The sequence below is a fragment of the Castor canadensis genome, chromosome 3 (assembly GCF_047511655.1).
Source record: "Castor canadensis chromosome 3, mCasCan1.hap1v2, whole genome shotgun sequence".
Classification (NCBI taxonomy): Eukaryota; Metazoa; Chordata; class Mammalia; order Rodentia; family Castoridae; genus Castor; species Castor canadensis.
Window position 1 is genome coordinate 14,339,411 of NC_133388.1, and position 14,850 is coordinate 14,354,260.

The following is a 14,850-nucleotide window of genomic DNA, read 5'->3' on the forward strand; positions in this document are numbered from 1 at the left end:
AGAGGCCAGCCCAAGCAAATCCTTTGCAAGACCCCCATCTCAACCAATAACTGGGCACAGTGTCATGCCTGTCATCCCAGGCTATGCTGGAGCCTGGGATTGGGAGGATTGCACACAGTTCCAGGCAAGCCTGGATAAAAGGTTTGTGAGACCCCAGCTCATCAGGGGAAAAAAAAAAAAACCAAAAAACCAAAACCACTGAGCATGGTGGCCAGCAACTGTGGGGAGAATAAATAGGAAAGTCCAGACTGTCCCAGAGGGGAAAGAGTGAGACTGTATCTTAACAATACACTGAGCATGGTGGCCAGCAACTGTGGGGAGAATAAATAGGAAAGTCCAGACTGTCCCAGAGGGGAAAGAGTGAGACTGTATCTCAACAATACCCAGAGCAAGAAAGACTGGAGGCATGTCTCAGGCAGTGGAGTGCCTGCCTAGCAATTGAGAAGCCCAAAGTTCAAACCCCAGTGCTACCAAAAAAAAAAAAGAAGAAAAGAAAATTCCCTTCTTGCTCAACACCCCCAGAGTGGCTGTCCTTGGCACCTTCACAGGATGAGCCTTGCCAAGAGGGTTACCAGAGTCCTTCCTTCTGTGGTTCTGTCCTCCTCTTTGTTTTTGGAGTCACCTCCACAAGGTGGTCACAAGGCAAGGAGGATGGTGTGGGAGCTTTGTATAGCCATGTCTGGAAGTGGCATGCTTGGAACTCACCTATATTCCATTGGCCAGAGCTCAGTCATGTGACCCCATCCACCTGCAAGGGAGGCTGGGAAATGTAGTACGGCTGTGTGGCCAAGAGTAAAAGGAACCAGGGTCTAGTAAACGCACAGTAGATAGTCTCTTCCACAGGAAGTGTGGCTGCCTAATTTGCCATCTGTGAGGATCTAGTGTAGATATTTCCCCCCAGCTCCATTAATGAACATCTGTTTCCAAAGCAGGGTTCTACAAGCACGTCATGGTTTGTTTTACACAGAAAAAGTCTCTGGCTTCAAATGAAGTTAACCAAATTTCCTTATTGCAAGACTTATTGATATCTTAAACATACTGCCATAAATAGCTGTGAGGGGACAGAGTTCTCTGTATGTTCCAAACTTACTAGTCTTCTTTCTAAAGAGGAATTTTAGAACTAGCCCTCTGTAGAATATGGTTTGGAGAACATTGCTTTAGAAGTTACTCAAGGTAGTGTTCAGAAGCCAGAGGACTTTCATGAAAGCATTTGCATGAAAAAAAAAAATCACCAAAATTTGTGGTTCTCAGCAGAGAGTTTAATCCGTCAGGAATATGGTATCAGAGGCCCAGAAGGCAGTCTTCGTGGGATGCAAAAAGAGAATATCTGTCTTCTTTCCTTCCCTTCCTCTTTTCCTCTCCCTTCCTCCCTCCCTTCCTTTTTTTGTGTCCCTGTCTTCCTTCTTCTACCTGTCCATCCTTTCTTTTCAAACCTGGCAAAGGAAGCTGATGATGACAAGCATGTCTTATTATTGATGCCTTAGTGTAGTCATCAGTGCCTGATCACAGGTGAGAGTGTGAGTCATTTGTACAGTTAGCACTCAGCATCCCTGTCTCTGTCAAAGCTAGACGCTTCAGGGCAGTCTGCCTTGATTGGACCTGTCACCCTGGCCTGCCCAACTGGGCAAATGTTAAACTCCCTGTTCCTCAGCTTAGGTTTTTATGGCTGGCTGGCGTCATCTGCTGTAAATCACAGAGGGCTGAGGTTAGACAGAATCACTCTCAGGAAAAACGAGAGCAGGTTTACTTTTTTATTTGAGTTACAAGCACCACTTACACACACACAAATACACATATGTATGTATGTATATAGCTTAAAACTTAATTTGGTGTGTAATTGGGACTAGCTCTATAGAGCCCTGGGTTATGTGTTTTGGAGCAGCTGAGAGGCAGGGGCACGGTAGGGCAGGACATGGTATGTTAATTGGTGGCCTCTGGGACCTGTGAGAGAATTGGATCTAAGTCCCCAGTTAGAATGAGCTTGGCAGTTTTATTTGAGTCTCTGTGGGTGTGTGTAGGGGAGACCCCCAGTTTGCTCTGGCTCAAGCAGGTTGCTTACTCTTGGCTTTGATGCCCATGGGCTCAGCCCAGCCTGCTGAGGGACCTAGGAGAGGAGCCCAAGAGAGGGTGACAGGAACCCTGCCAGGGCTGCCCTGCCACTGCCCTGCACCCTTGTCTGTTGTAGTTCTTGGCTTGTGGTCCCAAGGAGGGTTTTGCCTTTTATGACCAAAAACTTGATAAAAGGAACTTGGGTCAGAGCAAATATTCAAGGAGGAAAAACAAAGGAAATTAAATACAAAATCATGGCTGGTGAAAACCACATGGAGGCCTTGACTTTAATACCACCAGAGCCGCTGGGGGAAGTAGCCCCCAGGAGTCGGAACCAAAGGACGTAAGCCTGCTATTCCTGAAGCCTGGCTCCTCTCCTGTTTAAAAAGGAATTGCTATTTAATTTGTTTCTGAGTTTTATTTCTCAAGTGAAGCAGCAGGGGACCATGTAATGAGGTTGTGTTTCTGGGAGGTGTTGAAAGATGGAGAGAGAAGCAAAACCACCAAGCGGGGTTGGGCCACCTGAGAGTAGGGCACAGGCTCTTCGCAGAGGGGCAGGGGCTCCCTGGGAGTCAGGGCACTGAGGGGTTGCTCAGAGGCTGGCTTCTCGTGTACTCTTGGCTGGCAGGAGGTGCCATCTTGTGATCTAGAAGCAGTAGGGCAAGCCAGGCCACCTCATTGTGGCCCAAGAGAGGGAGGGAGGTCGGGTGGCTCAGGTGAGCCCTTCATGGTGGGGGGGTCTGAGGCAAGGAGAAAAGGAGAAGTTTCCTAGATAGTGGCAGATGCCAGCTCAGACCGAGACTGGGACAGTGCATGGAAGTGTCTTAGGAGGTGTCTCAGACAGTCAGTTGCCCCTCAGAATCTTCCGCATTGGTTCCAGAGCTCCTGTGGATACCAAAATCCATGGATGCTCAAACCATTTAAGTGTGCAATATTTGCATAGAGCCTGCACATACTCTCTGGCTAGTTAAGTCATCTCTAGATTACTTACAATATCCAATACTCTGAAGATGCTCTGTGAAATAATTGTTCTACTGTATTGTTTGGGGAATTATGACAAGGAAAAAGCCTCTGCATGTTTAGCACAGATGTGATTTCTAAAAAATATTCGCCATTCAAAGTTTGTTAAATTTCAAATGTGGAGCTTGCAGAGATAGACAGCCAACTGTATACAAACTTAGGTGAGAGAGTCCTGGACTGGGGAGCATGGAAGGAGCCCCTAGAGGCTGTCACTAGCAAGGGCTCTTCTGGTCCCTGGTACCAGGATGGCTTTCTGTGCAGTGCTTCATAGAAAACTGTGCCTGGGTCCAGGAGCAGGTGCAATGCCAGGGTCTCACCCTGGCACAAAATAGAAGTAAAGGTTGAAAAGGGTGACGCCTCCTGTCACCTTGCCTTCCCCATCCTTTCAGACAGTGAGAGTGGCAGGGGTCTTCCCACTCAAATAACTATCTCTGAGGATAGCCACTCCCTGTCTCCCAGATGACCATGCTGTACATGTGTACACACACACACCCACACACACACCCTGATGTCCAGGTAGGGCTCACCTTCCCTATTGCCCCAAGCTCTGACCTGGGGATTGGGCTGGCTCCCAGCCTCCCTGGCTGCCTGGTGAACTTATAAAAAGAAGTCTGGCTCTACAAGGATTATGAAGGAAGGCTGCCTCAGGCCTGCAAGCATATTCTCGAGTGTGAGCTGTAAGCATGGGTGAGTCTGTTTACTGAGTGCCTCTTATGCACCTGGTCTGCACAGGCTTCATCCTCTCCATACCCAGAGAGAAGGATTGCCTCTATTTTATAGAAAAGATAGACAGTCCTAGAAAAGTTCAATAGTTGGTCCAAGATGAGCAGTAATAGCATCAGCTGCACTTATTAAGCACTTGCGATGTGCCCAGCCCTATGCTAAGGTCTTTGAATGCCTTACCCCATGGGGGCCTTTGCATAACTGTCCCTTCCTGGTTTTCCCTGTCACTTACCTATACACACACTCCAGTTGCTTAAGTTTGGGGAGAAAGCACAGCTTGCATCATTCCCCAGGCCATGGCAAAGATGTGACCTCTTTCAAGGTCATGCAAAGGGGGATCATTGGTGGGGCCCTCATGTTTCCTGAACCCCTTCTCTGTGTTCCATGGGAAAGAGCCTGAGACTGGCAGCCACCTCAGCATGAAGCAGTTACACAGGACTTTTTACCTTTGGCCCTGCTAGCATTCTGGGGTAGCAACCCACTGAGGGTGGGGGAGTTTCCTGGGCATTGTAGAACTAAGAGAAGCACCCTGACCTCCACCTGTGAGACACTAGCAGCACCACCTCAGTTGTGCACATCAAAAATGTCCCCTTACGTTGCTACATGTCACCTGGGAGCAGTTACCTTGGTAGGGAATGGTGGCTAAGTGCCAGACCTGAGGAATTCCCAGCTGTTCCTACAGGTGGAATGGGTAACAAAACCAGAAGGTTGGAGCACTTCCTGAAGGTAGTTGTGGGACACTGAGACCGGGTATGCCAAGGAGTTTGTGAGTGCACACCAGGAGGACTTCCGACCATGTGGGGCACAAGAGCACCGACCTGGAGCCAAGGTGGGTCAAGTTGGAATCCTGGTGTTCCACTGAGTGACCATAGTACTTCAGCATCTGTAAAATGGATGGTACTAGACAGGTCGGTTTTATAAGACTGTCCTAGGCTTACAAAAGAGATGGCTTTTGTATAGAACAGGAATCAAGGCTTCTACCAGCTGCCTCTTTTAAAACTTCCCAGCTCTGATTGATGAGGCTGGCTCCCTAGTTCGTATGTCTCCTCCTCTCCAATTGCTTTGGTAGCAGAGAGGGAAAATGGCTTTATGTCCACTGGTACACCGGCTGGCAGGTGCTGGGGGGTTACTTCAGAGTCTTTAGTCTGGTGGCCCAGCCCAGTGCCCCAAGTCACCTCCTTGCTGGCAGCGTGGGACTGACCAGATGAGGGGACTGCACCCCTACTTTGTCTCCCTTCTTCTGTCAAGCAGAGTCTCTGAGGCTGGAAATAAGTAATTGCAACTGTCCCTCTAGATTGTACCCCCCACCCCGATCACCTGCAGATTCCATATCTGCAGGCCTTCAGAGCCAAATATATGTCAGAGAGCAGATTCCTCACAGCCTAGGATTTCAGTGACCAAAGCTACTGAGATACCCATTATCAGGAAGAGCCCTGCAGACATCACTGCTTTCTTGACTGTGTCCCCAAGCCATCCCCATTTGACATCTGTCTGTATTGGCTTAAATGACAATGAAGCCTGAGAGTAGACAGTCTTAGGCGCCTTGGTGGAGCCCACGTCTGGCTCCAGACAGCCGGGTCTTTCTCCCATGCCAGGCTGACATGCCCGTGGATGTTCTCTGCTCTGCCCGAAGATGACCAAGAAATTATGCTAATTGTCTCCTTCTGTCTAGATGCAGGTTTTCGAACTGCACTGTCATCGGCCACTGAGCCGGTAACATGGGGATTCCCAGGATCCTCCCCCAGAAAATGTGAGCCAGCAGATCTTGGATGATGGAGCCCAGGATTAGCATTTTAGCTGTCGCCCCCCAGTAGCTCTTGATGTCAGTGATCCATGGGACACACTTTGAGAAACTGAGTTGTCGTTGATCTCACTGAAATTGGATGCTTGATGTATGAAAAAGCCATTATGAAACCCATTAAAAACTTTTGCAAGAAAATAAGTGATAAGAGGGACTATTATCAAAGTACACTGTTTGCATTATGGAAATATCACAGACACACCTCACTTTGTACAATTAACATATGCTGATGAAAATAGTAAAAGAGAAATTGTACGCACGGGTGTTAGCTGTGTAATCTGTGAGTGCACACATGTGTGTTTTTTCCTAGCATAATGAAATTTCAAGAGATTTTACATAGTTTTCTTCATATGCTTCTATATTATTATAATTTTTATAATGAGCATGTAATTTTTTTATAATCAGGTAAAACCATCAGGCCTTTCCCCTAGGCAGGGAAGAGTTGAACTATTACAGAGAAAATAGTATACAAGAAGTAGATATGGGAAAAATGTGGCCCCTAGAGACAAAATGCCACAAATGTGAATGAATCTATTTGAACTCCCAGTGTCCTTTGTGGTCCCCAGATCCTGAGCTGGCCACTGGAGGCCTGCAGAAGGGAGGAATGACCCACCTCCCATTTTCAAATGGTCTGTTCTTGCAAAACCAGAACTGGAGTTTTGGGCGGGTGGCACTGAGCTGGAAGGCTAGCCCCCCCCCCCCCCCACACACACACCAGCTGCTTTCTGCCTCCATTCCTGGGGTCCTGGGCCTGGCAAGCTCCCCCCAGTCCCCTGCCCAGCTCTCCTACACGCCTGCCATCCAAGCAGAGCCAGGATGGTGATTTTACAGCCTTGGTATTGCTCTATTGCTGCCCGTCCTGGGCCCCACACCCACTTGGTGAGAAGACCAGACCCTTCCAGAGAAATGGTTTCCTACACCTTTACAACGTGATAGGAAAAAAGGGGCTATTGGGTTTATGGAAACTATATAAAGTTTATGGAGTCTTGGCAGGCCAGAAGTAGGGACGTCTGTAGTGGGGGCGGGTATTTCAAAAAGAGAAAGCCATGCATGAGCCTCAGCCCTCTGTGGAGACACCAGGCTAAATCCCCAAGTCCAAGGCATTCTGTGTGACCCTGGGGACTGGGGAAACCAACCTGGAGGATGCAGCTGTAGTGCTGCTTTCTGAGTGACTGTATCCAGGCTCTCTAGTGTTCCTGTGAGGGAGACTGAGGCAAAGATGTTTTGAAAGTTGTGCACTTGCCCAAGATCCTATAGTGTGACCCTGAAGGAGATGTTCTAGGGCAGGCTCCAGTCCTTACGGTCCCACTCTCTCCTGTGTATTGAGTGGTGTGTCCCAGTTTTAGGTGCTGAAAATAGGGTCTCTGCGCCCTGTTTCACTTTGGGCCTTGTCTGCTATTTGTGCTTGAGTCTCACCATCCCTTGACATCCCTCAGTTTGTCACCTCTCCCCTCCTGTGGGTTGACTGTGCTGCAATGCTGATTTATGCTCAGGTTTTCCCGCTGGTCGTGGCAGGAATGGAGGGCATTCACCCCAAGGCTGGCTTTGAATCAGGGCAGGGCTCCACCAGGAATGCTTCTGTGGCCCACAGGGCTCCTCTTAGGGCCCTGCAAGTGTGAAGTCACCTCCTGCTAATTCATTTCTCCTTGCATATGTGCCTTGTGACATCAATGTCTTCTCTCTCCTACTTGGCTGTGAATTCTTGAAGTGCAAATTCCCTCAGTGTTTAATTCTTCACTGCTGATTTTGCCATAGAGGCTGACATAATTTCCAGCAGTAGAAATCACCGCATAAATATTATCTGGGCGGATGGATGGATGGATGGATGGGTGAATGTATGGATGGGTGACTGAGTGGATGGTTGAATGGATGGATGGGCAAGTATATGGGTGGGTGATTAAATGGCTGGCTGGATGGCTAGATGAGGCATGTGTAGACCAACAAACACCCAACTCCACATTTACACCCTCAAGTGCAGTTAAACTAGCAGCCTTGACCCAGGCTCTTGAAGGCTTTTGCTAAATACACTTCTGTTTCAAGGAATCTACTCAACTCTGAGGCCAGATGGAGAAACCAGCCTGCATGTTTGAATGTGTGTGTAAATACTTTATAGTCCCCATAAACTTGTTTAAAGACAAGTGGGGGTGAAAATATAAACTTGGGCAGCCTTTGGGGAGGGCAATTTGGAAGTGGCTATTAAAATTTTAAATGTGCCTACCACTAAGACCCAGCAGTTGTACTTTTAGTTGTCAAGGGTAAGAAACACATTCCTGTTTGTGCACAAAGAATGGTGTACTAGCATACAGGTACAGGGATGCTATTCTGCTCGTGAAAAATTAGAAGTTGCCTTCATGTTCATTGGGTGGGGAATAGAACCTAAACTGTGGAAAACTGCAGCCATTGGGAACCAGGTAGTTCTGTGTCTGCAGGAGTGGAATGCTGAGACTTGGGACAGGGCACTCTGCAAGCTTCTGGAAGTCCCAGGACTCTGGGACTCACCAGTCTCAAACAGTGCTCCTTCTTCCTACCTCTCATTTCTATCAGCTTCTTCTCCTTTCTTCCTCCCCCTCCCTCCCTGGAAAGCATGGTTTACTGGAATTAGATCTTTAATTCTCATGCCTCCTTGCCAGTGAGCTTCCCTTTCAGAAAAGGCAGAAAATGAGAGAAAAGCTGTTATGTGCATAATTACTGTCTGCGGGCTCTTCAGTTAAAAAGATGGAAAGGTACAAAATGAAAATTTGATTTATAGTGTCACTATCTACCTAATAATGAGGCCAAGAGGAAAAAGCACCATAGTCATTACAAAAAAAACTGTAGCCTTTTTTTTTTTTTTTCTCCTCCAGGAGCTAAATTGGCTCTCATTTTCTTCTTGCTAAAGAAGTATGAGATAGTTTTTTAGGCACCTGTGATGTGTTCTTCCAATGTGCTGAAATCTGGGGCTTGGTAACTTAGGAGTTGTCTGACCCAGAAAAGTGAAGGAAGCTTTCTGAGAAGTGTGGCAGCTTGAAGCCAAGGAGGCACCTGCCACAGGCCACTGTGTGCCAGGCTTCGGCTGCTGGTACCATGGCCCTCTGTGGGACTATGGTCCAGGTTTTCAAGGGCCCAAGACAGCTCAGGTCACAGGGTTAGGGAGGAGAGTTTGTGTGGAAAGCTTAGGACCCACACAGTTCCAACTTGGCTGTGCATTAATTATTTGCCCCTCAGTTTCTTCACCTGTAAAATAGAAACAATAACCTCATTGATAGTGTGACCTCAGGCAAGTTGAAAGTCTCCCTGTGCCCGGACGTCCCATCTGAACATTTTATGGTGTCTGTCTCAGGAGCTGTAGTATGGATTAAATTAGTGAACACACATGAAGTTCAGTTAAATTGGTTAAGTTCGGTGCCTGCCATGTGGCAAGTGCTCTGTGCATTTTTTTAAAAACTCACTACTGTAACTATTTCATCTTTGCTGTAGTTGAGGGAGCTGGAACTGAACCCAGGTCCTCTGGCTCCAGGACACTGTCTGATGTGGTGGGCAGACTTGAGGGTGATTCCCAGCTCTGCCTGTCTCAGGCTGATGTCCTGGGCAAGCCAGTGTAACCTCTCTGAACCCCATTTTGTGCATCTGTAGAATAATGATTTCCCCTTAGCAGGGGGTATGGTAAGGTTTACAGATTAATAAAAACAAACTGCCTGGAATGTGATTGGTGGACAGAAGTGCCCTTGACAATGAACTCTCTTTGTCAAGAGGCTCTTTGGGGACAAAGAGTCCAGTCCTGGTTTGCATCCTTGCACTTGCGCAGCACTAGGGAGGATGGCGAGTTTGAGGCCCCCTGGGCTATACAGTTAAACCCTGTCTCAAAATAAATTTTAAAAAGGGCTACAAAGAAAAATTAGCAGCCATTGTCCAGGGACTGTGTTGTATGTGGCAAGTGGAGTCCCCAGTATTCTTTGGCAGCCTGGATGTAGCTCTTCATCCCCAGCAGGCAGATCAGATGAAGAGTAGCCAGCTGTCCCAAGCCACACAAAAGCTGGGGAATGAGGCTGTCTGACCCAAGGCTGTCACATTCCTTCCCTCACTCTCTGGCACATTCCAGAGCCTTCATCCCAACTCCTAATCCTTGGCCCACCCCAGCCTGTCCCCCACATGAGCTCCTCACACCCAACTCCACCACTCCATGGCTGTACAGCACCCATGCCTCGTGGGATTTGTCTGCATTTTCTCCCCAGTGCCTCTAAACCTGAGGTCAAGAATCCAAATGCTTGCTGTAGACTGTGTAAAATAATTTGTTCTGAGGGCCTGAATTTGTGAGTTACACAGAGGTTCAGTGCTTGAGCTGAGGAAAGTGAACTTGGGGTGCCACCTCTACTCTTGCCAACTCCCTTCTGGGAAGGGCTCTGTTCTTACCTGAGACCCTACAAAACGGTCTATCGTCTGTCCCCGTGGAATCTCCCTGGGAATAAAATGGCAGGATTTTGCCCGTTTCTTTCCCCCTGGCTAATGGCGTTTCTTGGTTTTCAGTTGAAAGGGAAAATGTGCAGAAGAGGACTTTTACTCGATGGATAAATCTACATCTGGAAAAGGTAAGTTAGACCCGTGGGGTTTGTGAAGTGACAGATTCGTCTGGAACTGGGCTGACAGTTCTGTAGACTGGTGGGGAGGAGATGTTTTTACTCATTTAAACAAATACGAGTGCGTTCTTACTGCTGGTCCCACGCTCGGTGTTGGGAACACAGAGAAGATAGTCTGTCCTAATGGGATTATCAGTATAACTGGACAAGAGGCATTTCTGTCTTTAAGTAGGACTTCATAAGCAGATGGTGGGAGACAATCCATGTTGAACACCACCAATGCTTCCATGGACAAGAAATGGTCACCCTACACCTCAAACACTTAGGGGTATTCTGCCGTCCACTGTGGGGCTCTGTTAAGAGCCCTTTGTAGGCGTTTGAACTTATTTGCACAAGAGCTCTGGAACTCTTTTAAGAGAACCAGGTTCCTTGTTGATCACATAGCTGTTGATGAGTAAGAAGTATGGCCCGCCCTCTGCTGCACTCCAGTCTACACCAGGCAGGCTGCTTATCACGACACACATGCCAGTCTCCCTCCAGAATGAAGAAGCAGAGGCACCAAATATCATGTGACTTGCCTGAATTTTCTGTGGCTTCTCCTGTGTATCCAGCTTAGCAGTCCTTTGTCCCCACATTTGTTTTCTTTCTTACATTCTGTGGCCGTGCCATTCTGAGTTGCATCGTGTCTGCAAGCTGCTCATGCACACATTGTACCAAAGTGCTGAAGCGGCTCCAGAGAAAAGGAGGAGCTGCCAGGAGAGGAGAAGTGAGAGGATAAACAGCTCGGAGGGAGAGGGAGGAGGAGAGAGAGCAGAAATCCAAGCCCTACTTACACACAAGGCTGGACCCCAGGACTGTGGATCCCATGGTTGGGACCCCAGAACCATGGCCCTTAGGAGTGTGGGCCCCAAGGACTGGGAACTCAGGACTCTGAGCACCCTGAATTGCCTGGAGCTGCAGACTGAGACTTTGTTTTTCTCCTTTTAAGAAAACTGACTTATTAGGATTTGTTTTTGCAAAGTTCATCTCTTCCTCCTTAAACACCAGTTTTTGGTTCTCCAACTACACCTAGCCGGCATCTCATTGGTTTAGAAGCTGGCTGTACTCCACTTTACAGGAATTTACTATGTTTCTTTTCTTCTCCTCTCCTCTTAAAAGGTACAAGAATAACTATTGACTCCCCCAGAAGAAATCACAGAAATGATTAGAAAGCAGAGGAAAATAAATACGGGTTTAGGAAGCAGAGCTCTTGACTGAAGTTCACCTAGAATATTTCTCAAGCAGCCACACGACCACCTGACTTCTGTCCCGCCTGCTGAATGAATGGCACATTACTGTCATTTAACCCATGAGCATCCTGAACTCTTGGGGTGAAAGACTACTTATCACTCATGAAGCATTTTAAATCCTTTGCCACTTGTCCACTTTGACTTTCAACACTTTTTCAGCATTGCTCATAAGAAGAAGTGTTACATTGGTTCCCCAAACCTAGCTCACTGAACTCCTAAATTAATGCCCGATGTCTGTCAGAGTGGCTGGAAATTCCTAGTGGGGGACCATGTAGAGCCATGGACTATTTCTTCCTTTCTTTTTTTAATGAAAAAAATTACAGAAAAGAACAGAGGGTCATATAACAAATACCACCACACTCACTCACCCCCCCCCCCCCCCGTGAACCTGTGTTAGCATTTGTCATTTCTCCTCGGCTGGCCCGGTTCCTGCCCCTTTGTGGGCATGGTTGGGTAGCACCCCTTCTGAAGATAAATCCGACAGCACCTGAAACTGATGTGTAATAAACAGGGCAAAATTAACAGCCATGTTTCCAGCCCTGAGACTTTCAAGAACAACCTTTCATGGGAAGGAAACCCAGGAACTCCTTGGTGAATTGGGCTTAACTGCAATTTGAAGGCTGTCAGGAATATTTACTGAGTCTCTGGCTTCTGGGAAAATTCCCTAATTTACCAAAGGAGGTAGATGGTGCAGAAAGCCCTAGGGGTGCTGTTGATTCGCCATACCAATCTGCTGAAGCCCATGGAACATTCTGTCGGCCAGTGTTTTCGCTGGAGCAATTTCAACCTCTCCCCACTACCATCCCGCAGGATGGACCCTGGCCAAAGCCCTGTTTGATGCTGCTGCAGAGCTCTTACAGGAACGGCTAATGGAAATTATTCTTCAGGTTTAACTCCAGAGTCAGGCTTGGCTACAGTCAGTCTGGTAACTGGAAATTTTGTTAGTCTAGTTGTCAGGGGGTGTTTTGTTCAGACCTCTCGTTTTCTGCCTTGAATTAATAGGAATAACATTTCCGTAAGAGCCATGGTAACCCAATGCCTTTGGGCTAGGCGTGGAATGTGCCCAAGGAGCTGCAGAGTTTGCAAAGAAAATAATTTGCCTTTTGATTGAAAGTCGCTGTGGCCCTTGACGCAAAGCCGTCTTCTATGCACCTGTAGGTGGAATTGCCCTGTATTTTCACTAAACAGGGTACAGGGACTCATTTAAAGGGTAAGGAAATGCCACCTTCCCTAATAAAATGTAAAACCCGGGCCTTCAAGGCTGCCACAGGAAGGAAGGGGGCTTTCCCAGAGGAGAAGGTGGCTGGCCACTGTTGCATTGTGTCCAAGACTTCTTACCCAGGTCTCTAGCTGGTGTCTCTGCCCCAGGGACACCACATGACATTAGTCCTGGCTCCAGTGTGAAGGCCCAGCCAAAGTAGAGAGAGCATCCAGACTAACTGCTCCCACCTGGCCAAAGCCACACTCCTAAAGGTAAAGAGGGAATTCCTGCTGGCTGAGAGCTCATTAAGAATGCAGGTTTCTGGGCTCAAGTGGTAGAGCACCTGCCAAACAAGCATGAAGCCCTAAGTTCAGACCTGAGTACCACCAAAAAATATATGTATATCTGAATGTAGGTTTCTGGACCCTGCCCCATAAGGTTTGACTGTAGGAAGTCTCAACCATGGTGCATCACAGGAGTTAGTATCAAGCTTGGTCAGTCAACAGAACTCAGGATTACCCTGGCCACAGTGTAGATCTGTGTGCACTTGTCTTTGGCCAGTGTGACCTGGTGCAGAGATGAGACAGTACCCCAGAGCTACTTGACCAAATGCTAGAACCATCACCCAGCCTCTTTGAGCCTCAGTTTCCCCAAGTCTGAAGTGAAGTACTTGCATTAGGTAATTTCCTGCAAGCTGTGACAGAATTCTTTCATTCCATGGAAGGCTGTTCAAGACATGCCATTTCTTTCTACCTTAAGCAGAAACATGAATGTGACTGAATCTTGGAGCCTCAGATCTCAGGTTAGGAGGGTCCCCAAGATCACTTATTCAATCAGCCCCCTGGTGCTGGATCTCTTTTACAACTTTCCTGCCATGTGGCCAGGGCAATGGCTCCTACCTCTTTCAGTGGTTTTTCTGCCTGTAGACAGAGCTGGCTGAAACCTTCATCTCTGAAATAGTTTCATGGATTACACAGGTCACTAATTGGCTACTTCCTTTCTTTCTGCTCCACAGTGTGACCCACCTCTAGAAGTTACAGACCTATTTGTTGATATACAAGATGGCAAAATCCTAATGGCTTTGTTAGAAGTCCTGTCCGGGCAAAATCTGGTACGTATGTCACAGAGGCATCAGAAAGAAAGAAAAAGGGAAGGATTGATGGCAGTTTCATTTCTGTATAATGGTGTTAACTTTTGTCACTGTGACAAAATACTTGAGGTAAATGACTTAAAGGAGGAAAGGTTCATTTTGGTTCATACTTTCAGAGGTTGCAGTCCATGGTTGCTTGGCTGTGTGGCATAGGGCCTAAAGTGAAGCCAGACATCATGGTGAGAAGAATGGTCATTAATCTCATGGGAGCCAGGAAGCAAAAAGAAAGAGAGGAAGGGTCCAGGGGTCCTAATATCCCCTTCATGGGCACACCCCCAATGACCTAACTTCCTCCTACTAGGCTGGCAACCTACCCTTTAGTATGTGAGCCTGTGGGGGACATTTTAGGTTCAAACCATAACGTCAGGTGTGTATGGACATACATAAATCCTGTAAGTGAAAACGTTGGAGGTTGACATTCCTTTGCTACTAAGAGTGATGTAAACATGTGAAACTAAGCAGTATCTTTTTTAAAAAGCAAATATATTTTAGTAAGTAAATATATATGGTCAGTGAGACCATGATGGGCAAAAATTAGAACTAGAAAATTAAAGTTTAGCAAACCAGTCATTATATTAACCAGAATGATAGCTAAGAAGCAGAAAGAGCAAAGAGAAAGGACTCTTACCAGCTAAATTCTATTATCCAAACTGAGGCTAGCACTAGAAGTACTGACTTCTAGAACATTCTTTTAAGTATCACCATAGCGAACTGCACTGGCTGTTGTTGACATTCATTCTACTTTGGACTCTAGCCGAACCTGTCCATGGTGCATGAGTCTGGTATGTGCAAATTGCTCCTTTTTCTCCTCTTCACATAGAGCAGGGTGTCTCAGCCTCAGCATTCTTGACATTGAGGTCACATTGCTCTTTCTTATGGATTGCTGTCCTGTGCACCCTTTCCATGGCCACCAACACTGTCCCAAGCTTGCCAGATATCTCCCAGGAAGGCAAATAGAATTGGTCTGAAATACCCATCATATCAAGATTGAGAATCCTGCTCTAGCCTCAAGTGTCTGACTTGGCTATGGTGACCCATTGTGCCTAGATAAAGGTTCAGTGATG

General features: G+C 47.2%; 1 protein-coding gene across 5 annotated transcripts in view; it reads left to right on the forward strand.

The window, feature by feature from the left end:
- The window catches only part of Clmn (calmin), a 94,828-nt gene that overhangs the window by 52,792 nt on the left and 27,186 nt on the right, over positions 1 to 14,850 (forward strand). For all 5 annotated transcript variants that reach the window (XM_020182400.2, XM_020182399.2, XM_074067214.1 and 2 more), the window contains exons 2-3: positions 10,097 to 10,158; positions 13,652 to 13,747. In XM_020182400.2, the coding sequence (XP_020037989.2) occupies positions 10,097 to 10,158; positions 13,652 to 13,747 (158 nt within the window). The remainder of the gene's footprint in view (positions 1 to 10,096; positions 10,159 to 13,651; positions 13,748 to 14,850) is intronic.